The sequence below is a fragment of the Harpia harpyja genome, chromosome 7, assembly GCF_026419915.1.
Source record: "Harpia harpyja isolate bHarHar1 chromosome 7, bHarHar1 primary haplotype, whole genome shotgun sequence".
Taxonomy (NCBI): Eukaryota; Metazoa; Chordata; class Aves; order Accipitriformes; family Accipitridae; genus Harpia; species Harpia harpyja.
In genome coordinates this window covers 22,606,255-22,631,850 of record NC_068946.1, presented here as the reverse complement: position 1 = coordinate 22,631,850, position 25,596 = coordinate 22,606,255, and the positions used below count along the sequence as shown (strand labels likewise).

The window sequence follows — 25,596 nt, the reverse complement described above, 5'->3', positions numbered from 1 at the left end:
TTTTTACATAAACAAACAAAATTCCTATGCAGGATGCAATTACAGATGAAACCTGTGAAGTAAATGATGAGGAAGTCAACCCAAAGCAGACACGAGAAATTTTAAGGCAAGCATTTAAATACTCCAGAATGTCAGTCCTTGCTCACTTTTGAAAAGATAAAGACTTGTTTTCATAAGCAAACAGTAGCTGGAGATTGGATAGTGTCTATGCCAAGAAACCATTGGTGAAAACATTAGCAAGAGCACTCATTCCAAAACATTTCATTATTTCCGTATGAATAAAATGTGGGAGGGAAGTCTCCTGCCATGCTGCAGCCAAGGCTAACCTATGTTCTTCAGGGTGAGAACCATGTTTTTACAGTATTTGGACGCTTTTGCTTCTATTTCTGTTGTTTGCCAATCTTTCATTAATCTTCCTTTTGTGTTTTTATTTCCTATAATGTCCACTGAAACCACTAGTAAATGCCCAAAATGTCGGCATCACCTTAGTAAAGATATACACAGCATTTTGGGGCAGACCCAACACTGTAACAATCTCTGGGGCCCTACAGGAGACATTTCCTACACCACCTATCTTTTTTCAAAGTGTCACATCAGAGGCAAAAAAGAGTGTGTAGGGAAGACAACCCCTACACACAGCCCACAAGATGCATATAATTTTCTGTGATCCTCATTCATGTTTTCTCACTGCTTTATGCAGATACTGCATACGGCCCTACAAATAGGTGCCTCAAACACTACGCTCAGCATCGTGGGAGCTGTACAGAAAGGAAAGGAAGGAAAGCACTTCCTTGAGATAAGTAACTCTCCTCCCATGAAGCACTTCAAGTTTAAAAGTAACCAACCTGCTGGCTGCGAAAATCTTTACTCCTGACCCCAGGCAAGTTACAAAGTTTGTTTTACCAGAGCAGGCTGATGCGAAGGGACAGAGGACCAATGGGATTTCTATCTAGATAACAAGCAAAGCAAGATTTACAGGGAGGCAGAATACTACTTCTCAGACCACAAGCTATCACAGGAAAAGATGTGCCTTGGGCACAAAACCCCTTCTTCACATCTGAAGCAGAAGCAGCAGGCTTCAAGGCCCTAGCCAGTGGCAGCTGCAACAATATTATTACTACAACTCAGTAGCTTCTCTCAAAAGAGGGAAACTGTTGAGGCACTGCTGGGAAAATTGCTCAAACCAATGCAGGCATCCCCCGAGGGAGGAAGAGAAGGAGATCTGAGGAAACTCAGTCCCCTGGGCTCCCATCACAGGCGGATGGCTGGCTGCTCTGGCTCTCAAACCATCCTGCCTTTTAAGAAATGACTCAGTCACCGCACCTGCCACTCCTCAAACTCCCAAAGGAAGACCAGCAGTCCAGGCTGGACTTGCTGGATAAACACAAGTAAATACATCGAGGTACAAGAGAGCAGGGCCGGGTCTGGCAGGGGGATAGACTCTTCTGCGTCTTGCTGCAGGAGCAGCAAAGGCACGGACCTGATACCAACAGGCATGCAGGCAGCTAGGACATACCCGAAACCGCAGGGGGCAACAACCCTCTCCAAAACCCAACAGAGGACTCCATCTGGCCTCAAAACCAACATACTAAAGACCAACACGGTCATGCTGACGTCAGAAGGTAATGAAAATGAAAATAAAATTGAACTTCAACAATCACTCGATCATATCACAATGAAGATTTTCCCAGCAAGCTGCGTTTATGTTTCCCAATACCACAAAACGCTGTTCTTCACAACAGCAAGAGTTATATGGAGGGATGGTCACGCAAGGCCGATGCAGACCAAGACAATTGGTCTCATTCACATAATTCTGTCCCCCACCCTCTTCTTCCAAATGTAGCACCTGGAATACCAGGTATGAGTGCAGCAGGAATAAAGCCACTATGCCTGACAGCAATTCAGTAAACTCCTAAATACTGTAAGGTAGCTGAAAAAGGCATGAATCTATAATATAGACAGACATGGTGGATTAAAAGCAAGTCGGAAACAAAAAGGCTACCCGGAAAATATTAGAACAATAGAGATCAACAGGAAGCAGCTCAGTCTGTGAAACAAGCACACCACAATAGCCACACCACCAGAAGGTAGCCACAAGGATGCTATCTCAAACAGCTAACACTGAGTTATTATACTGGAATTCCAAATATTTAATGTTTCAGTGATAAAACAACATGTGTTCAGTACCATAAGACTATTCCTGCCCAAAGCAGCCCACAAACTCCACGCACAGAAAATACAAATTAAACACTGACATCAGAGAAAGATTGTTTTGTTGTAAGAACAAAAAGCAAACAAACATTTTGTTGTAAGGAACAAAATGCTGACCTCTGCAAATTTGGAAGACTTCAAGAAACAACATAACTGCGGGAAAAATGTGCAGGGCAGCAGAATAAAGCTGTATCTGGCCTCTAAAGGCTGACTCCTGTGAGCCTACGCAGCTCCGCTCCCCTCCAAACTCCTCACGCCTCCCTTGCCGCTTCCACATGCCTCACAAAGCAACAAACCCAGTACAAAAATAAGTTTCAGACCAATACCTATACTACAATTTATCCCAAATCTCTACCATCCAGGAGTCACTGTAAATACACATATAAACAGATGCCCCCCTCCCATTTGTCCACATCCCAAAATATAAAAGAAAAATAATTGCTGAGCTGGATTGGTTGAGGATATTTCAGCCAACTTAAAAAAAATAAAATAATAAAAATAAAAAGTTCATGGAGGGAGTTCAACAGAAAGAGTCAAAATTAATCAGTCACATACAAACTGGATTTTATGAATGTATTTGAAGTTTCCCATGCAGTCTCTAGGTCACACATTTTAGCTGCACAAACTGCTCCCTGGAACCTTCATATAATCAACATTGTATTTTTTTCTACTTGCTAACTGCATTGCCCATGAGCCACGTTTTACTCTGTAAAGTTGAAGAAAAATTCTCACAGGCTTTTGTTACCGATATTTACAGAAAAGAACTTCTGCGAAAATGCAATGCAAATTTCATCAATGAAAAGTTTAAGAGTTGCAAAAAGAATATCATAAACAATTACAGCTTTCTAGTGAGATTTTTCTTGGTCAGACATACCCCCAACATTTCCAGACATGACTAAACTCTGAGATTCCCATTTCCAATTAACACATGCACGTTACCCAATGAGCCCTTCCCCCCGAAACCACTCAGCATGAGATTACTGCAGAATCTGATGGTCTTTAGTAGAATATTTGGCATAACTCCAGCTTCACCAGCCTTCATGCTTATTTTTATAGGCACAGCCTCCAGCTTTGCACTCTGGTATGCAACCTAACACCCAAGTCCATTAAACTTTCCATCAAATGCACATAAAATTGAACAACAGGTAATCAAGCGGTAGTCTGTTCTCTAACTGTTAGGAGTACACTTATTGCCCTGTTTGCACCATGGCATGAAACTTAGCTAATTTTCTTGAAGGGCTTACAGTGACCATACCCAGGATGGTACAAAAGGACCGCCAGAGGATCCAGATCTGAATGCTCTTGCAAAGGGAGCTCTTACAGAGAAGATCTGGAATTTCAAAGAGGTAAATGGAGCTGGCACTAGGATCTCCAACATCAAACATTCAGCGTCAAATATAACTATTGTGAAAGAGACTAGAAAACACAAAACTTGTATTCTCTTCCAGTGGAATGAGCCCATTTATCTCATCATCTTTGGCTACATGGAAAGATTTGGCACTGTTCTCTGATGGATCAATCTGACTCTCACATTTCAGAGAATAATAGAATAGTTTGGGTTGGAAGAGACCTTTAAAGGTTACCTAGTCTAACCCCCCTGCAATGACCAGGGACATCTTCAAATAGATCAGGTTGCTCAGAGCCCCATCCCGCCTGACCTTGAGTATTTCCAGGGATGGGGCATCTACCGCCTCTCTGGGCAGCCTGTTCCAGTGTTTCATCACCCTCATTGTAAAAAAATTTCTTCCTTATATGTAGTCTAAATCTACCCTCTTTTAGTTTAAAACTATTATCCCTTGTCCTAACGCAATAGGCTCTACTAAAAAGTTTGTCCACATCTTTCTTAAAAGCCCCCTTTGTTGGTTTACCTACCAAGACTGGCTAACACAATTATGCAACGTCTGGCCAACTTTACAGCATTTTCAAAGCTATCCATGTTACAGGTCTCATTCCTCACAACAAACCCTTTTGAAGGTTATAACTGCAACTCCATTTTAAAACTAACATGTAGCACAGAGACAGCCATCAGTCTACAGGAAGTTGCTTAGAAACTGATGTTGAGTAAGCCCTGGTTTACTGCTGTAGAAACATTTCAAACCATTCATATGGTTTCAGTTTGACTTAGTTTTTTAAACTTGGATGCAACTTTTGGTAATGCCTACAATGGAGCACTAACATGAAGGCTGAACTTAATCCCACAACTCAGCCATGAACGGACAAATCCACTCCTACTGCCCTCTGAAAGGATCCTGAGAGGTCAACTGGTGTATGTAGCTTGTCAGAGCTGAAGAAATCTGCAGTCTTTGTTAAGCACCAACAGTAGCTCTTTAATAGCCAGATTTGGGTTCCCCAGGATAGCATGCAAACTACGGATTTTACATGGTAAAACCAACATTACTTCCAGATGTAACAAAGGCTTCATTGTGCTCATCTGAGCCTAAAACAGAAACACAAAGTGTAGTTTTCATGAGTGAAGTTTGGGGAAAAGAGAGTGGGTGCCAATAAGGAGAAGGGAGAGAAGAGTTTGCACTTGAAAATTAAGGTGGAATGGTGCTCATGGTAACAACCAACTGTTACTGTTTTAAAAGTTTTCTAAAATATGCAACAGTAGCATGAAATTTGTAGGGCAGCAGAACTCAACTGATACAGAAAGGAGGTAATTTCCTCAGGCAATTTGGTAAATAAAACCATGCAGCATCACAAACTAACTAATTTGTATACTTGGTAGCAGCATGTGGCCGAAACATAAACATCTATTCTTTCCACCACTGATGTAGTGAATGTTTTGATACTTGCAAAGATCTGCAACATTTTGCCGTCATAGTGTGGTTTCACAAACCCTACTTGTAAGACCTTAAAAAAACATAAATTACATGATCAAGCAAACCTGGAGATAAAAAGGGTAAATGATAGTGCAACAAATACAAGGGAACAATTTGGAGGGGGGGAACACCAAAACCCAACAAAAAAATACTTTTGTTTTGGCAGCAGTTCACACTTCTCAGCAGAGCATGTTTAAGTAGTAGGCTTTCCCACCTGCAAGGCAAATGATCCTACATTGCTAGAGAAGAGTGACACCTTGTATCACCTGCCAAAGCACATAATACAGCTAATTACATTGCATGTCAGCACCGAGCTGAATCCGAAACTGGGGGAAATACATGCTTCACTGTCACTGTCTCAAAGAACTGTGTGTTTGAACATGGTTGTCAGCTAGCATGTAATAGCAGATAAAAATAAAACACATTACCCATTTGTCACTCAAACTGATTTCTTTCAAGAAAAAGCTATCCCGTCTAAATTAAGTAGAAACATCTAATTAAATACTTTGCAATCCATAGTAGTTTACAGTAAAAACAAAACAAACAAAAGAAAAAATGAAACCCCAAACACTTGAGAAATCCATGTGACTTACAGCAATCCTTCTTAAGAGACTGTGTAGTCTAGGGTACCCTCACAGAATACGTTTCTATCCTTAATGCTTTAAATAAAACTTTCAGATATGACCCAAAGATTGGGCAAGGTAGTACTGTCTTCTTCAATCTCTAGGCAAATAGCTCCCTTTCCTTCTCTTATCCTTCATATTTTCTTGAGCTAAAGTGGAATGAGATGATTCAGTATCACCCACTTTTTCTGTAGGTATTAGGAACATAGACTTAACCCTAAAACTGATGTGAAAAACATTAATTATACAAGCTACTGACTGAAAAAAACTCTGAATCCCAGAAGAGGCAGCCACTGCAGCTGTCGAATATGGAGGACTTGCCAGAATCTGGATGAAAAAGCAGCAAAGAGGAGTCTGATATCTGCCTGCCTGTATCAACCTCTAAGGGTTGTCAAGAGGGAATAGACTACATCTTCAAGGAACAAGGAAAATTAAAGACACAAATTTTCAGAAATGTAACTCTCAAAGGCATCAGGAAGATTTTTTTAACCATTGTGGAAGAAGTCCTTCCAAGTCTTTCCAACCAAAATCATTTTGGTTTCTTCTCCAATAAGGTTTTAATGGATACTGAGAGTACTTGTCTTATTTTAATTTTCTGGTTAATTTAAATTGTCAGTCCAAACTTAAGGAGCGAATAGGTGGAGGTGATACAATAGCAGATAGGTGCAACTGTATATTACCAAGCTAATGCCTACAGAAAAAGGAACAGGCATAGTTGAGTAGGAAAATTACTCTGGAAGAAAGATGTGGCAGACAATGAACAGCAGAGGTACAAAAGCACAGACTATAACTAAGGGATAGAAGCAGCAAACAAAAATAACACAGATCCTCCCATACTGGAGGTTGGAAAGGAAAGGGTATAATGCAACCACAAAGATTCAAACGCTTAGCAAGAAGGAACAACAGACACACTACAAATTAAAAGGGGGGGAGGGCTAAGTTATAATTAAGTACAGAACACATCTATTTGATTGTAATAAGCTGCAGACACAATTGCTTGCAGATCATAGTTATACTTTGGCTTAAATATTTCAGCTTTACTCTTAAAAAACTTATCTTTCACCAGCAGTCTTGGAAAGTCTTTACAAATCATTATGTTCACACAGCCTCAGCAGTAAAACAGATACAATACTGTGCACATTTTAACAAAAATGGAAGAGAGAAGAAGCAGGAAATGAAAGGCTTAACTGGAATCACAATTTGCCCTTCATTCCCTGCCTGTGTTTCAACTGTCAGTTCACAACATCTCTCCTATTGATCATCACTCAGAGATTAATACGCCTGAAGATTTTTATTACTTCCACATATATTCAAGCTCATTGTTTCTAGTTTAAAATCCAACCATTCTAATAAACACAACGTTTTTGCAAATCAAAGATAGCAAACAACATTTAAGCTAGCCCTAGCATATTCCAAGCATGTATTGTTTCTACATCAACCTGCTCTAACATCCTGGAAGTGCCTTCCCTGTAAGTGAATTATTTATAACTGCAACGTCCTCTGACAACAGGAGCATCAAAGTTACTGTCATCATCAGTTCTGGAACTGTTTTTTTTATGAAAATCAGAGGTCCATCATGTTGTGCAATGGGAAAAAAAAAAAAGGAAAAATATCCCAGATGGAAAAGATCAAATGCAAACAATGCAGTACAGGAAAGACTACAGCACAAGTAAGGTTTAAAATACCCCTAATAAATAGATTATGTTCAGGCATTCAGTCTATGTGTATCCTTATAAATAAACACATATTTTAAGAATGACAACATAGCTCCTCCTAGGATGTTATTTGTTAACATATACTCACATATACTTCATTGTGATCAAAGCGCTTTTTCAGATTATTGATGAACGAATCTTCATTAAGTGGCTCTAAAAGAACCATATCTCCCACTCCTATCATGTTGTCTAAAAGTGACGTCTTGACCTCCATTTTGGCCATTTTCTCCTGCCAAGAAGCAAACAAGAATAAAACAAAAAGTTAGCTCAAAATTATTCTGATTATTCACAGGCATTATTCAGTAATACTATTTAAGAAATACAAGTTAAAAACTCATCAAATGACACTACTTCAAAATTATTTTTCCAAGGAACATTCTCAAAGTCATTCCGTCTACCCAGGTAGTCCACACAATTCCAAAAATTTAACTTCTAACAGTCAACAATGCTTTCTGGTCCACTATACATTAAATATGAAACTGCAAGAAACCCAAATGAAGATTCCAGTGGGCACCACATCCAGATGTTTTGGACGACTTCAACACAGTGTTCAAGTGTACGCAAACTCAAGTTTTATCAAAAGTTTCATCAACATCTCCAGTATATCAAATTAGGGTTTAAAGTTGCCAATACCTGAATCTGAATTTCTTTCTCACCCTTACTTGTACTTCTCCAACTCCATCAACTTTTAAACTGAAACCAACTAAGTGAACCCACTCAGAGACAAAACCCACACTTTTCTATTTTAATCAATGAACCCTGTACTCTAGTGTGCCTATATTCCAGTACAGTACTGCTCTTGGCAATGTGAGGCTACCAAATTACTTCATTTCCTAACCAGACTCAATCAAGTTATGGATTTATTTGTAATTTTATTGCTTAAGGGAGCATTTTCATTGGGCAACAACAATCCAGCTGACAAGCGGAGAGACTGCATCCATAGAACTAGAGCAGCAAAAGGCAGAAGCCGGCCTTAAACAGGGGACCAGGATCAAACAAATAATCAAATCTGATAAAGGAAGTAATTCAGACAAAGTCGTCAAGGTCAGGCCAAAACTCAACACCTATTTGATCCTCCCAGCCTTTTATCCTTCCAATCCAAATGTTAGAGAAGATTAACTGAGCTCCTCAAGAACTCCAGGCACACAGTGACTGCTTTCAGCTTTCATGACGAGAGTCAAAAATGAACATATTAGCAGTGGCGGCCCACAAACTGGGAAGCAGAGATGAGAGAACAACTTTGCTGGCAACACAAACCAAGAACCAGCTACTGCACAGCTACAGCTACACAGAACAACAGCTGAACTTTACCAGTCAGCTGTAACCTCTCAGCTATGAAATGCTGTGAGGCTGTCCTTGCTCCCCCTATCACTGCAACATATTTTAATTCTAAATATTTCTTCTTGGTTTTCAAAATGCCTTTGAACAGCTATTACCTTATACAATCAGCGTTAACTTGCCATAGTAGCCATCCATCAGATAAAAGGCTTTACTCGTTTTAAATTAGTTATCTCTTGCTTCTGTCCACAGCCACTGCGTTACTACATGTTATTTGATTTTTTGAGCAGTAAGTGACATTTGAGGGATATTAGATCAAGACTTAAGTTGTGTTTGATGTTTTTCCAAATTCAACGAAGAGAAGCACAGCTCCACAGGCAGCTAACGGAAGTGATACAAGAAGATCCCCAAAACCTGAACCAAGCCTGGGAATTACTAGAAATTCACATGGAAATGCAAAACCAGTGCTGAACTACGGTAACCAACCAAAGCTGAGTCAACTCTGCTAAACAAACAAAAGAGCATTTATTTTAAGCAAAAACACTGGACAAATATTTCTGTAGAGAAAAATACTTTTATTCTTAAAAGTTCACCTCTCTGAATCACCAAAAAGATTTTAAACATTCACAAAATCTTTTCAGAGGTATTACTTCAACTTCTGCATTCCATTAAGACAAATTCTTTAAAGTACCAGTCTTGTTTCAGTGACCTAATTACTTCCCATACATCAACTACTGCTCCATTTTTTTTTTCAGCCTTCCAAAATGAAGTCCTTCTCAAGTATGAAACTTATTAAATATTGGGTTTGTAGCCAAAAAAAAGAAAAAGCCAACATAAAAATCCTAATATGGGCAAGTTCAACCTAAAATTTAAGTTCTAAGTAGCATACCTCATCTACCATTGTGAAATTACATACCACCTACCACATTTCACGCATCACTGCTTGGGAATTTCAAGACCAAGAGCAGCCAAACCCATCAAGAACAATCATCTATTCCCAAGCTCAGAGGCACGTTTTGCAGAAGAGGTGCACAAAGACACTGTATCTACTACTAAAAGCTGGAGCAGAAAGTTGTATATAAATATTAATTTATCAATATATTTGAAAAGTTCAATTTTATGGTCCAAGGTTAATTTTAAGCTTGCTTTTTTCCACAATAATTTAACATCATACTATGGTTAAAATATTTCCATTAACTTGCAAGCTAGAAAATATTAGAAACATAGGTGATAAAAAAATTGGACAATATGCCTAGACATCTTGTTTAACACTGAATTCTCAAAATCATTAAGTTGTGTTAATCACAGCTTAGCCTTTGCAAAATATTCAATAAAGATTACCTCATACACTGATGTATGATTCAAGAATATTCTGCCATACCAATGTTGTTAGACCCCACTTTGGTGGAATCCAGTCATAATCCCTGCTCTGGTTTAGCTAACAACAAAGGAAAACCTGGCAAGCTCATGGGATAATTTGGTTGCCTATCTAAGGTAACAAGTGGGGGAAAAAAGCACTGTTAAGAAAAGCCAACAATGTTTAAACATACATTAAACAATTAGACTTAATTTAATCAATAATTGAATTCAATCTACTAGAAGAATTTAATAGAAGATCAATATATACAGCACTTTCAAAATACAAATACTGATTTTAAAAGTAGCTTTTAAAAAAAACTCTCAAAAATCAGCACAGTACACAGAAAAAAAATCACACCCTTCCTACATTGCAAGCCTAAACTTCAGTCAAGATTTTTAGCAACGTCACTAAGCTCAGAAACGCAATCCAAACCCGTGTCCAAGTATTTGTTATTTGCCATATATTCAAAGATGCCTTGCAGCTGTAAATCTTTTCCCATCAGTGCTGGTGACAGCGTGCTCACCACAATTTGGAGAACAGTACATACAAGTAAGCAGCTTCTACCTATACATGTATTCATGCACCTTCAAAAAGATGAATGTTTCTCAAGAACCAGAATTAAGAGAGGGATGGGACCAAAACATGCTCCCAGTGCCTGAGAGATCAGTAATGACTGAAACCACAGCTGTGCTGGTGAGAAAGAATAAATAAATACCGGCAAACAGGAAATTATGTTCAAGGAAAGAACCAGAATGGGCTGTCTCCTTTAAAAGAAGGACACATTTAGTGATTTTCAAATGAAGACTGCTGAATGGGGGAAGGTGGATGGAGGTACTGCTGTGAGGCTTTATTTGAACTGTGCTGTAATTTCAAACTGGAAATTCAATAAAAAACAACCTAAAAATATAAGTGGTACTCCCTTGATTTACCTAATACCTTGCTTTTGTGACTGCAACATCTCATTCTGTTGACATCAAGAAAAACAAGTGTTGTTTAAAGATTACAGCTGCAAATTATTAATATAGCAACAAATTAGCTCAGCAAAAAACCCAAAATTCTTCTAACACTTGCAGTCTGCAAATCAGATTCTTCCTCAAACATTCCCTGATCTCTCCCACCCACACCCACTTACCGCTTGAGTCTTCTCCCAAATTTACCTTTCTTATCCCTAACGCAAACATCGGCAGCATTTCAGAACATCTCCCCTCTCTCTAGTCATTTGTCAAATCTGCTCGTCCTCACTTTGGTCTCATATCTAGGCCTTAATTCAATGGAGTGAGAACACTTTCAACAGACTTCCATTCTCAGAAAAATAAAGATTATTCAGTAATCCTTCACAGCTTGATCTGTTTTATGTTGGACAACATGCTCGGGAGAAGTGTTGGGCATGCTACATCTGTAAAATGCTTTTACACATACGCTCCCAAATTACACGTAGCCTTTTAAAACACAGACTGTTGTATCTACTATTTGCAATGCCTGGGATTGCCATCCAGCTAGGCCAGTTGAATCTAAAATCTTCTTGTCCCTCTTGGCCACAAGGATGGCAAATTAAAAATTACACTATTCCACAGCCACAGCAGTCTTATCAGCCAGTCTGAAACAACAGCTAATGAAAACTATAAATAGAAGATGATACAGAGAATAGGCAAAACCCCAAAAGCTTTGTACAATTAAGTTCACACATTCTCTAATGGGGAAATGAAGTAATACCCCATTATTGGCATACAGCATGTTACGGAATCGTCCAAGGTTTTCCACATCACCCTCATACAGTAAAAGAGCAACAATTGTCAGCAGCTTCCTACAGATGTGCAGCCGCACACATCTGCATTTGCTGCACTGGAATTATCACTGGCTGCAGAGGTGGCTTGTTTTTCTTCTTTTGTGACACTGCAGCAAAAGGACAATTTCCCTACCATCAAAATTGACACAATAGATGTACTCACATATGCTTCAAGCTCTGACTATTAAAAAACAAGCAAACAAAAAAGCAAGCCTTTGATTTCACTACCACCAACTCACTGTCGAAAATAAACACCTTTTTCTTTTATAAGAGTTAATGGAACAACCTGCAACATCAGTAATTCAATATCGGAGTTCAAACTGATTTCATGTTCCAGGTCTGATCCTGAGCCCCCATCAGGCTGTAATTATGCTTGCCCACTCGTTCCCTTTTTTCTCTGTCAAGGAGAAATCAGCCCACACAGAGCAGGGACACTAACAGGCCACTGCTGCTTAAAGCAGTTAGGGGGACGGTGTCATTACCTGAACAAAACAAAACTAAGAGGGACTACAGCCATCTTGTACTACTCATGACAAGCGTTAAGTACCAATTTATCAAGAGGCAGGATTTAAATTCATCCTGTTCTGCTGCCCAACAAACCCTACAAATCACTGGCCTCTGACTGATGCCCAGAAGGCGCAAGTTCATTGGATCAGCTTGTGCTGGTTCACCAGGTAAACTGAGGCAGACCCTGCAGCTGAACTATTATAGCGTCCTTTTCACTCAAAGCTAGATTTCCTGACATCAGCCTCTATGAAAAAACATTGATATCATCCAAAGAACATCTTTGCTTTCCCACCATACTCCCTAACTTTTTAGTCTCTGGATGCTACAGGGGAACAGTGCACCCAGCATTTTCTACCTGCTGCTTGGCCACTGTCTGCTAGGAACACCTGCACCCTTTTGCCCAGCTGTGACTGCTCACAGATGCTGCTCTGGCACCATCAACGTGCTGAAGAAAAGAGCATGCAGAAAACAGCGTGATGTTGCAGCCCACAATTTCTTCCTGCAAGAAAATGGAATTGAGAAACCTGACAGACAGATTGCAGGAAGGAGTGTTAATAGAAATTGCAACAGCAGTAAAAGCACACTCAAACTAAAATGCTTCCTCTGACTCTCCATCTTTTCTTTTGGTTTGGCCAATGTCTGAATATCTTCTAAATTCCATTTCCTCCCACAGTCCTACTCAACAAATCAGTGTTTTCCAAACTGAAAAAGTTTATAATTTGGGGCTTTTGAATGAGCTAATGCTTCCCACATCTTACCTACCAAGCAAGAGCTATTATTTGAAAGCCTTGCACAACTTCTCTTTAATTTCTGTAGGCATTAACATCACACATGTACAGATTTCTTGAGTACTTAGCAACAAACAGCTCTGGTGAATTACAAAAGTAAAATGCGGCATTACAGAGTATATTTGCATTAGGACTGCAGGAATGTTTGTATTCAGCATCAGCTAAATGGGAACGGTTCTTTAGCAACATCAGATTAGGACAGAGTTGCGCACCAGTGACTGCAATTTAGATGACAGAAGATTTGCCCAGCAGAATCCCATAGGAGGAACGAACGCTCTGCTGGCTCCTGCTACCAAACGCCATGCATTTAGCTAAAGATTGGGTAATTTTCAAGAAAGAACCTGGCCACTTAAAGTACTGCTGAACAAACAGCTGCAACCACGTGAAGCACTATCATCTTTTAGTAGTGTAACAACGGAGGCTTAACTGCAGTTTAGAAAAACTGATAGTGGAATAATTAGACTTCATTAGGACATGTACAAACTGTTTGCTGGGACATTATCTCCTACTGACATAAACAGTGGCTGAAACTTTCTTCATTAATAGGACTCGGGTCCTTTATAAATGCAAAACGGAGAGGTTTGGTTGTTGTTGCTGCAGTTCTTTGGGGTTTGTTGGGGGGGTATTGTTGGGGTTTTTTGTTTTGTTGGGGGGTTGGGGTGGGTTTTTTTATTTTTACATCAGCGTGGTTACAATCTACATTAAGCAGTAATTATTTGTCATTAATCCCCCAAAAGCGAGAAAGATGCCTCTTTCGTGCCTCTGGTCATATCCTTTCTGACGAGACTACATACCGCTCTCCTATCACATAAAAGGCGCACAGCACCTCACCACAAAACCAAAATAACTTGAGCCATTTATGCAGAAGATACAGCTTTGCCCTCCTTCTCTTCTCTAATAAAAGACTAATACATGAGCTTGGGGGAGGGAGTGAGGGGCCGTGTTTGCATTTCTCTAAGGCTACTTCCTGTTACTTTTGCATACTAGTTTGAGTAACATTAGCATGGATATTACCTGCTGTAAGAGACCGTGGCGTATATCTATTCTACTATTTCTACTTTATACTCCCAGCAGTACAGGTTTTCAAATTACTTCTAATAATGATTTTGCAACCACAACACAGTAACTGCCACCAGTAATTGCACTCAGGCGTTGATCTACTTCCTAAGTCAACTTGCAGCCTTGCTTTAACTCATCTGGGTTGGTCATACAGTCATGCTAGGTTTGGGGAAAAACATTTGTGTCCTTCAATATTGCTAAGGCACCCTTCTTTAACACCTGCTAAAATACGGTCTTAAAATAATCAAAAGATGTTTGGCACTCTGTTTCTACCCTGCAAAGGTTCCTTTACATTTTCGATTATATTGACAGGCTTCAAAGATTACAGGTGTGGAGTAGCCTTTTCTGTAAATGGTTATTCTGGAGCCAGTTGTTTTGTTTTGTTCTTTTTAAATTACTTCTGTTTAATTGGGAGAACACCTTGGGCATTTTCTTTTTTTTTTTTTGAATCATAGAATCATTTCGGTTGGAAAAGACCTTCAAGATCATCAAGTCCAACCATTAACCATGCCCCCTAAACCATGTCCTGGAGTACCCTGTCCACTCGCTTTTTGAATATCTCCAGGGATGGTGACTCAACCACTTCCCTGGGCAGCCCATTCCAATGTTTGACAACCCTCTCAGTAAAAAAATTTTTCCTAATACCTAACCTAAATCTCCCTTGCCTCAACTTGAGGCCATTTCCTCTTGTCCTATCTCCAGCCACCTGACAGAAGAGACCAGCACCCACCTCACTACAACCCCCTTTCAGGTAGTTGTAGAGAGCGATAAGGTCTCCCCTCAGCCTCCTCTTTTCTAGACTGAACAACCCCAGATCCCTCAGCCGCTCCTCATAAGACTTGTGCTCAAGGCCCCTCACCAACTTGGTTGCCCTTCTCTGGACACGCTCAAGCAGCTCTGGAAACAGGTCTTCACTAACAAGGCTGTCTGCAGTCCAAAATTCTGGTTAAATTCCCACTGACTTCAGCAGAAACAGGATTCATGGTGGTTTCTTACATTGAAGCTTTTCTTAAGTCATTGCCTAACCACGGAGTTTTATAATCATTCCACATCTACAGAAAGGGATAAAATATTCAGGAATAAAGGGGGTCTCTTTTTGGCACATACATTGTTAAGATTCTCTTGAATCTTTTTCAAAATAAGGAGCAAAATGTGACTGCAAAACCAAAAGCTGTCAAAGGTCCTGCCTTCATCCCCTAAACCAAAGAACTAGACTTCAGACTGACAGTGTTCTTCAAACATGATTTTTAAAAAGTTGTCAGTACAGAACATGAACACAAAGAAAACACCCTCATTCTTTCAAAAAAAAAAAAACCAAACCCACAAAAATTAGCTTTTACTACTGGATATCTGAACTCCATTAAGCGGGGGTGCCCTTTTAAACTGATTACCTTCATCTTTCAAGCTGCCACTTAAAAATTTCTGCCAATTTTGGGGGATCCTGCCCAATCCAAAGGTTATGTTTGCATAGCTGTTGCAGAACAGGGGCACAAAAACCAAGGCAGCACTTATTTATTTTGGGGGATCTTTTTTGTTTGTTGTATGTCACACACCAGTAGCTTGCTACCACACCAGAGCTTACGCTCAAAAGTTCACGCAGTAGCAGATCCTCACAAAATACTACTTAAAAACAACCAGCCCTCACAAAGTCAAAACATTTCTTTCAACTGAGGTTTCACTCCTTTGGGAGCGATTCAGCAATCCAGTGTAATCTGGATCTTTCATTTATACTTTATTATAATAGGATTTTTACTTTCCCTTCCACACAAGCAGGTGGGCAGAGAGCAAGCCTTGCTTTCCTCCAGTCAGCACATGCGCCACACATCCCTGATACAGGCAAAAGAAATCTATGGCAGGGCAACTGGAGTGAACACCAATTTATATCATGTCAGTAAGGTAGGTAATAAGAGATGTCTTAATACTACAGGGTTAAAATACCAGAATACACACTAATCTCCTCAAATGCTTGTGTGCATTGCCTGTTAAGCAGTTGGTGATAAGCCTTGAAGATATGCAGAATATGCAGTAACAGAACAGGTAACGCTGCAGCTTCACTCAGCAGCCAACTGCAGAAGTAAAAGCAGCTACAGAAAGTCATCATGGCAGTCACTGAACCAGACTTAAAACTGGCATGGACAAACACAAAGCTAATCAGGAGCTTTAGGAAATCCAGATCCCAGAAGAGGCGCTTGTGCCCCTATCTACCCACCAAGCCACCCACGATAACTGAGCATACCCATAACTCCTAGAGCAGCTGGCAGACACCATCGCACTCACAGAGTTACCCACAGAGCAAGGTCCAAGTTTCCATGAACCCACATTCTATTCCAAGCAGTAAAAGTCTGGGTAAAGCTAAAATTTGCATGGCTGAAAGCACTGTGTATTTTCACACCACTCACTTTCCTTTTCCATTTAAAACAGAAGAAAAAGGAGTCACCCAAACACTGCCCCAGGTAGCTTATTCTTACCTATTGCAATTTCCCCCTCCTGGAAACCTCACTGTCATATATTTGTAAATAATATTTGGAGAGTTTTTAGCCTAGTGTTTTATAAAAATAAGACAAATCATGCTAGCTGTCCATGTCTTGCTCTGTGCGTCTACTCTCTCATACATGCCTAATGTTGAATTTCATTCAGACAAAAGAGTAAAGGACAACAGAATAGCTAATTTTTCATGCATCTGTAAAAGCAGGCAGGAGAAGAGATCTGAGCATAAGTGTCCCATCAGAGACATGGGCTGCAAGGAGAACAAACACCTTATTAAGTACCACAGAGCCACTGCAGGAAGAATGGCTCCACACAATTCCCTAGCCACAGAAAAGCTTCAAATAGAAATTATTGCTTCTTTGCAAGTCAATCCGTCACAAGAGGAAAAAAAACCTGCAGGAAGTCAGACTCGTTTAGTACCATTTCTCCCAGGACTAGCTGCCAAGGTAACAGAACAGTGCAAGGTTTCACCCTAGAATTTTCCATCACTGTCTATTCTGCACATCAATTTCTCTTCAGTAAAACACTGCTATTTTTAATGAACAGCAAAGGAGGTGGAGAAAATGAAAAAATTTGGACGTGTTGCAGGAAGAGGAAGCACGATTTGCCCAAACCCAAGCTAAAAAAGCATCTATTTAAGGGCAAAGGAGGCTTAGAGGAATTATGTGTACTGTTTAGACATGTTTGCTTGTCTCAAGTGTTGAACTATATCCACAGTTTTGTCATTTTCATTCTCAACAGTCATTTTCAGTCAGAAACCTGAAATCACAGGATAAAAGTCATCAATTTTTAAATCAAGGTATCTCCAACTATTCCTGTGTATCTCTAAACAAGAGATATCTCAGAGAATAGGAGCAGTTCAAGAAGCTGCATTTCAACACACAGTAATCCCTCTTGTCCAGCTGTCCATGATGTTAGAAGCCAGCAGACAGTGTGTTTATTAACATCTAGCATGATAAACAAAGGCACTTCCAAATAAAATGTAACACTTTGCAGATTTAGAGAGGGACACCTTCCCAAAACCTCAACAGAAAGCACCTCCCTCCCACAGAAGGAAAACAGCCAGTCTCATGGCAGACAAACTCAACGTACGCTCACAGGTACTGACTTTTCCCTCACTTTGTTTCAGCAAGAACTGTCATCTGGCAGTTTTAGGAAGCAAAAAGATCTATTCACATGAGATACAGACAAGCTTCCCCTGTGTCAGAAACCTGTTACAAGGTACAAGGAGCTCCAGCTCTACCCTTGCTTGCCAAAAGATTTTCCAGGGTTTCTCCTGGAGTGAACTTTGTTTTAACACAGCCTTGCACTCTTTGATCACTGAAGGTAATCTCCAGAGCCCTTTTAACTCCCGCAGCCTGACAGTCTGTGAACTGAACAATGGCAATAATAGCTATATCTGTTCTGTATGTTTGAAACTGGTGCCAAAACCACTGTATCATACAATCATGACTACTATACTGCACTACTCCAGAGTGCAATTTTTCAGACTTCTAATGTTTCATGAGAAATTGTTCCTAAAGTGTGCCTAATTTCTAGCCTAAATTTATTCCTGGTCAGCTAAAATCCACTTCTTGCCTGTGCTAATGCTATTGGGGTTTTGTTTTGTTTTTAAATTTAAATGTGTTTTCTCCCTCCCAGGAAAATATTTACAGAGGATCATATCATGGTCCTCATTCTGAATAAACCACAGCCAGTATTGCTCGTTTTCCTCTCAGTGGCTTCCCCATCCCCCTGACCATCTCAATAGCCCTTCTCTGCTCCCACTCCTATTTGAGCCTGTCTTTGCTGAGCAGAGTTAACCAAGGCTATACAGAGGATTCCTGGTACATTGTGGCAGCAGTATTTCCTCACCACAACCAGGAATATTCCTTCAGAGAGAGAGAGGGATTAATTTTCATTTTCACCCCCTCCACTACTCTTTCTCCTTCTCCAAAGTTTCACCTGGAATCAGCACTTCCCTAGCTTACCCTGCACGACTAAGCTCAACTGCTCCATCAGTCACAGACCTACTCTCACACGTAAAAACTAGGAGGGGTCTCCAGACACTCAAGTAACAAACCGGTTACTGGTTTAGCTGTAGGTTTAACTTGTTTAGCTTGTAGGTTTAACCACTCCCCCAAAACAATCTGCCTTTCAACCCCTACTATCTTCCTTCTGACCTCTCTCCAAGCCTCTCTTGATGAAAAGGTAGAGCAGCTGGTATTCCTGCTGCAAGTTAGACATCCCAGGTATTCCTTCTTTCACATCGGATAAGCATGAGCTTCGCTAGAAAAAGCTTTTTTCTCCTCCCTCGAACACAAAGCTCTCTAGCAAAGCTATCTGGTGGATGGTTAACTGGTCCCCAGAGTCCCAGAAGAAATGGCACATCTTCATCTCTCAGCCAGCCTCACCAGTGCCTCTCTGTTAAGCTGCTTACTTGCTTCCGCAGAGGAACAATGGAGAGGATTAATACCAACTTCACTCCCTTCAACAGCTCTCCTAAAAGCAGAACTAACTTCTCGTTACAGTGCCATCCAAACAGTCCTTATGCAACAAGGACTTTAAGGATACCTCTCTGATCTAAAAGGACACCCTTAACTGTCCTACGAATCGTTTTAACACAAAGGCATTAAAATACAGAAAGAATGTGCAACTTCCTTTGGTCATGCTTTCCCAAGATACAGAATTCAACACTTCACCACTCAGTGTTTTCCTCGTTTCAAACTTCGTGCAGGTCTTCAAAGGTCAGTGGAAAAGATTAAAGCACAGTATCAGGACATTACATGTGCTCCATTGTGCATAAAAACTGGTTACCTTAAGGCCTAGTCTTTACAAAGATATTCAAACAGCAGTATGCTCTTGCAGACACGAGGAAGAACAGACTCCATAAAGAAAATACATATAAAAGAGAAGAAACATTTCAGGATGTGACTGCTCTCTACCTGTTTTTCTTTCCATTGTAGTAAATCCTGTAGTTTAATTATTCTTATTCCTAATTCAAAGTACCCCCAGTAGCACTTTAGAGCATACAAACTACGCAAATTAAGGCAAATTACAGAAAAAGAAGCAGAAAGCAAAAAGCAAGAGAGCTCGCATACAGGGCATATTTGTGGGCCCAGGAAACTTGTACCAATGCTGACCAGAGGCTGTGGTCACAAACTTTTAAAAACTGCTTTCTGCTGACAGTAGGGAAAAATGAGTCTCTCCTTGCTCCCTGTATTTAGAAAATAAGGAAATCTACAGCAAGTATTTCTGATAGTACAGCACCCACCAACCCTTCTGTTACTCGGCACCTATTCCTCATAATTATCTCCTCTTTTTCTACTTCCTATATGCCTTTTCTTTCTTCCTGGTATCTTTTCTTTTCATGATCCTCTTGCCCAACAGTGTAAGGATTTCTGCTAATATAAGACTCTCGTAAGGACTGCTGCCTCTACAAGAGAGGGAGAACAAGGCAAAGTTTATTAGTACACCCTCACCAAAGCAATTCCGAGGCAGCACTGCACAAAGTCAGGGACAAGGCAATTACCTAAACCCCAAGATACACCCACTCCCCACTCCTGCAAAGGAGAAAATCTTTGTGACAGTAAATGTTTCTCGCCCTCAGTCCTTGGGACTCTGGATGTTTGGATTCCTTATCTTGGGCCTTCAGCTTCTCTGCTGAAACATTAAATCTGGCTACTTAGGCTAGAGGCCACCTCTCGACTGCTTTCATCCCAAAGGCTGGAGCTTTAGTGTGTGCATTACATGTGTCTGCGTACATTTTCCACTGGAGAGAAAAGGATGCTGCTCTTGCCTCTGGGGTCCATTACTCCTGCTATACTGTCTGCACAGAAGGAGTCCCCAACAGGTTTGCATCTGAAAAGGGGACTTGATAATTCTTGTTCATCTCTGAAACCATATTTTGAAACTTCAGTCTTTCACACTGAAACATCTTCATCACCACAGTGACTTTGCTAGCAGACTTAAAATATATCAAGAAATGGACACAAGTTAATTACTGATACCAAATGGGAAGTATCCCAGTAACAATGAGTTAGGAGAGACAAAAAGATTAAGTGTCTGCACAATTTTCACTAAAAGCTATGCCACTAGCTCTTCGCATGGGAAAAGAAAATTTGGATGGTTCTAGCCCTGCGGCTGGATGATACATTAGTCTAAAATCTTGAGTCTGCAAGCAACTCAAAAGACTCTACAGTTACTTAAAAGAAAGGTAAGCAAAAGGTGAGAAACTGCTTGGTTTTACTACAAGTTTCTTCGAACACAGAGCAAAGGATCAAAAATGCCAGAAGCCACTGAAAATGGCCACGCATACCATAAAAACTCTGCTCCAGCCCTACTAAAAGAAGAGCCTGTCACAGGCCAGGCTGGTCCCTGAGATCAAGCCACACGTTTCACAGTTACCTGCCTCCCAGATACAGGATATGATTGCAACAAGCATGATACACCAGTGGCTTCCAGAGGATGGGCAACAGGTACCAGAGGCAAGTAAAGAAGTAGAGGCCACTTGGTTAGAGAAAATAACGGCTTGGCAGGAGACCAAAGGCAAAAATTATGAGAAAGTGTGGAAAACAGTTAAAGTCCCTACTGAGATATGGAAGCTGGGAACCCCAGACAGGGTCACAGAAAGTCTTCCTTTATTTGATCAGTGAGCAGAGGTACTTCTCCTATTCAAAGGGAGAAACACCTATTCTACTTGGAGAAACACCTACTCCTCTTGTATATTTTTATATATGTGTATATATAAGTGAAAGGACATGGAAAAGTTTTGAGAACCTCACCTTCCTCTTCCCTCACCATTCTCACCTGCTGTTAAGTCCAACAGCAAAAAAAACAGGAGATCCTTTTGTTCAGACACCAAAATCTGGAGTCATACAAACCAAAAGAGCAAAGCTTTCACAATCTACAAGCAAACTGGGGCACAACTGTAAAGGGTAAATGTTTTGAGACTAATGCTCAAACCCACCAGAAAAGATTCACAAAAAGATCCTTGTTGCAGTTCCAGTATCCTCTTTAACAGCTACTTCACAGCATATGACAGAGTTGCAGCCCTTTCCACTATCCCATCAGCACAAAATAAAAATCTTTACTTTTTTTTTTTTCATTCTAGGAACTGCGAAACAAAAGAAAATTAATGTTGTTCTTTACTGCTTCTTTATGACAAAGCAGGCCTTGATGTTAGTTTATACATCAGAAATCAAGCTCTGGTTTCCTTCTTTTTGAAGGATATGAATGGAGAGGTTACATAAGGATGTAATAGGAGCTGTTACTTCCTTTCCCAGTTGACGAGAAAAAGCTGTGGATCAGGTTACAGACTCAAGGGCTGGTCATCACCACCGCAGCCTTCCGAAATTTTTTTGCCAGTAGTCCCCCAACAAACAGGAGAAGCTACTTAGAAGGCTGTGAGAATTTAAAAGACTAACTACACAGCTATTAGGGGAGGGAAAAAGCCTTTATTTTTGTCTTTCATCAAACTCAGGAAATTCCCCAAGCTTGACGCATACAATCACTCAAGTCACCATTTTCCATTTCAGTTTGTTCTTCATTAGCACAATAAAAAGGATGAATGAAATATAAGGTAAGATTTATAGGATGGTCTGACACGCGAGTTGCACTGAATAAGCTTAGCACACTGACAGAGCACTTAACTTTGGCGGGTACATTAGCGTTGGTCCCAGCTCTGACCACATAGGGCAAGTGAAAGGAGGAAACACAGTGTCCAGATTGGCCTATACAAGCACTAAGCTGTTCTCCAAACCGTCCCAGTTGCGCTTTCTTCACCTTCCTCTCCGATTCCCAAGCCACTGCTATTACTGCTGCCGAAGGAAGATGAGATCAGACTTCAACACGAGGAATTTCTGTTCCCACAGAGCTCAGAGAAACTAGATGATCTCAGAGGATCATGCAAAGCAAGTCCATGACACTTCCATGAGGCACAGTATCTCCAGTATATTGCCAGCAGTTTCTTAAGAGTGCACAGTGGGAAAAATTAATGGTTGCTTATGTTTCCAATTTCTCTCTCCCACTTCCTCCACTCATTTGCCAGACTTTTATTTTCCCTTCCCCCAGAAGCACTAGTAGGCTTGCAATGTACATTTGCCCTTCTAAAGGGAATTACATCAAGTCTTGCACAACATTTGAGAGGGCTAACACACATAGCTAAATTAAACTTCCGTCCCTTGGCATCGTTTCCTCAGAGAGAGACCTGATTTAACAAGGTCTCTTACAAAGAAAGGAAAGAAAAAAAGGCAAGTTTCTGTGATCTAAGATGCTTTCATGAGTTCTTTCACCTTTGCCTTGCAGAGCACTCAGTCTATTTGTGGTGCCCATACGGAGTCAGAAGCTTTTAAGATGTCTATCAAATACGCCACCTAACACCACATAGGTGTTTTCAGAAACATCTTCTTTCCTAAGGACAGAGGCAAATTTGTGGTAACCTAACACACCAGTAATTGCTACATGATGGTAAATGACGACATGAGTGGTGACCAGTGTATGTTACTCTGGGAATAACGGGAATGCTCCAACCATTCCACCTTCACACAGAATCAAGCCAGAGGCAGCACGTTGCATTAAGCACTAAATTAAAGACATTCTTAAACTCAGGCCTGGGACAACTGGAAATAAAAACACATGAAGAATATCGTTACCTTTAATATGTTTAGAAGCGGCCAAGAACTGAACTCTACTTTAACAGATGGGTCAAACTATTTCTGTTCCCTAACACTGCGTGGTTTTGGGGAAAGCCTTGTTTTTGACACAGGGCTTCACAAAGTGATGATTCATCCAGGGAAGGATGGGCAGCTTGTTGCCAGCCTTAATTCACAATTAACAATAGGACAGCCGGATATGGAAAACTCATGATTCAACACTAAAATTGCAGAGTCAGCCATTTTACCTGACCTTTACATCTTCCAGTGGTAATTTCTAATCTGGATATATTTTATATAGCTTCTCCAACATACATTGTAAGAGTAGTTAGCTTTTATTTCATTACTGTTACATTTGTCCTTTAGGATAGTGGTCCTGATTAAATACATAGCAATTGACTTAATCACTTCATCTGAAACTGCAAAGGTTTAAATCACTCAAAAAAGCAAACAGCATGCATGCGCACGGATGTACAAGCACATAGGTACCGTGGGCAAGACAAGCGAGCGCTGCACCTATGCACTTCGTGACCATACCGCCAGCCTTGCTTCCTGCAGGACCTGCTAGGATGGCCATTGCTTTGCACGGGGGAGTCTGGCCGCTCCGAGGAACAAAGGCGTGCCCTTCCCAAAACACAGCGGCAGCAGATGTCCTACACCAAATCCCAACAGCCTTGGCCTCCATAGGCGCAGGCAGATGGTCTTAGCTGGGAGGCTACACCAAGCAGTCCCCTCCGGGAAGCTCTTTGGGACAACGACCGTGCCCTAGCAAGCCCTTCCTTAAGTCTCTTCTCCAAAAGTTACCCGACGGCAGAATTCATCATCCTGCTCCAAGTTACCAGCACTCTTCCCACGGTCCTCCCCTCTCCCCCATACCCAAGCCCGCTCTTTTGAATGAAGCAAAGCTGTGCACAGACGGTGATTTAGACAAGAAGAAACAGATGCCACGGTCTCTTTCCAGAAAAAGCACACACGCACATTCTTATTTTAAAGGGTAAGATCCGGACCATCTCTGTGTGTGTGCACACCGGCATTCGTGCCTAAATTAAGCTGCCTGAAGCCCACAATCATCCACCAGATGCTAACGAAAGCCACAACGCCCGTAAATCGTCCCAAAGCCGCAGTTTTGCCCCGGGAAGGGACGCCCAGGAGGCGCCGAGGTTGCCGTGCTCGGCACCCTGACCCCGGCACCGCCGCCCCCCCCTCGCAAAGGACCCGGCGCCGAACACCTCCCCCCCTCCCGAGCCTCTGCAGCACCGACCCCATCCCTCATGCCCATCCCCATCCCCGCGGGGGGCGCGGCGGATCCCGTCCCGTCCCGTCCCGTCCCGTCCCGCCGGGCTGCCGGTGCCGGAGCCCGGCCGGGGCGCAGGGCTCCGCGCCCCGCAGCCCCCCCGCGGTCCTGCACAACAAAGGGGGCCGGGGCCGGCCGTGCGGGCGGGGGATCCCGGGGGGGAGCCGTACCTCTGCCGCCGAAGGGCGCTGCCCGCCGTCCCGCGGCAGCCCGACGCCTCCCGCCCGGAGCCGGCGGCGGACGCTGCCCTGCCGAAGCCGCGGCGGAGCGGAGCGGCGCGGAGCGGAGCGGGGCGCAGCCCCGGCCCCTCCCCGCCCGCGAGGGGCGGAGGCGCCGCCGCCCGCCGGCCCCGGCAGCGCGCGCCCGCCCGCCCCGGCCTCGCAGCGCCGCCCGGCGGGCGCCGCTCCCCGCGCCGGGGGGCTGCCCGGCCCGGCCCGGCCCGGCGCTCCGCAGCAGCGTCCCTCCGGCTGCATCCAGCCCCCGCCCCCGCCTCGCCTTGTGCAACGGCGGGTCCCCCGGGTGGCCCCGCAGGGCCTGAGCAACGGCAGGTGCCCCGGGCCGGGTCGGAATCCTCCTCACCCGGTCTCCCCCGTGCGCTGCAAGGGCGAGGGGTGTGCGTGTTCCACCCGTCCTGTTCGTTGTACGACTGAAACCCGTAAGCACCTGCAGTTCTGCAGTTACGCCCTGGCCGTCATTTTTTTCTCCCTGTATAGTTCACCCTTAGCCTTCAAAAGCTGAGCAAAAAGAGAAGCTGACCTGTTTTAGCATGAAGCCCAACATCCCCGGCTAGATTTCTGCAATGATGTTTTCAGCACCTCCTCAAAACATACCCTCATTTTAAATGTAAGCACCCGAAAGTATTTACAGCAAGCTTTGACATACATAACACATCTTATCTGCCCAGTCCTGCCCCTGATAAGCACAGAAGCCATCAACAATGTAGGGTGACTACCCCATTGTGTGAAGAGAGAAAAGGAAAAAAAAAAAAAAAAAAAAAAAGGAAAAACCCCAAGGGCTGTATTCATACCAGGTCT

General features: G+C 42.1%; 1 protein-coding gene across 4 annotated transcripts in view; it reads right to left on the bottom strand.

The window, feature by feature from the left end:
• MYO1B (myosin IB) overlaps positions 1 to 24,862 on the bottom strand; it is a 114,723-nt gene extending 89,861 nt beyond the window's left edge. For all 4 annotated transcript variants that reach the window (XM_052791739.1, XM_052791741.1, XM_052791740.1 and 1 more), the window contains exons 1-2: positions 24,733 to 24,862; positions 7,460 to 7,600 (exon numbers count right to left, since the gene is read on the bottom strand). In XM_052791739.1, the coding sequence (XP_052647699.1) occupies positions 7,460 to 7,594 (135 nt within the window). In that variant the 5' untranslated portion in view covers positions 7,595 to 7,600; positions 24,733 to 24,862. The remainder of the gene's footprint in view (positions 1 to 7,459; positions 7,601 to 24,732) is intronic.
• Between the last annotated feature and the right edge of the window lie 734 nt (positions 24,863 to 25,596).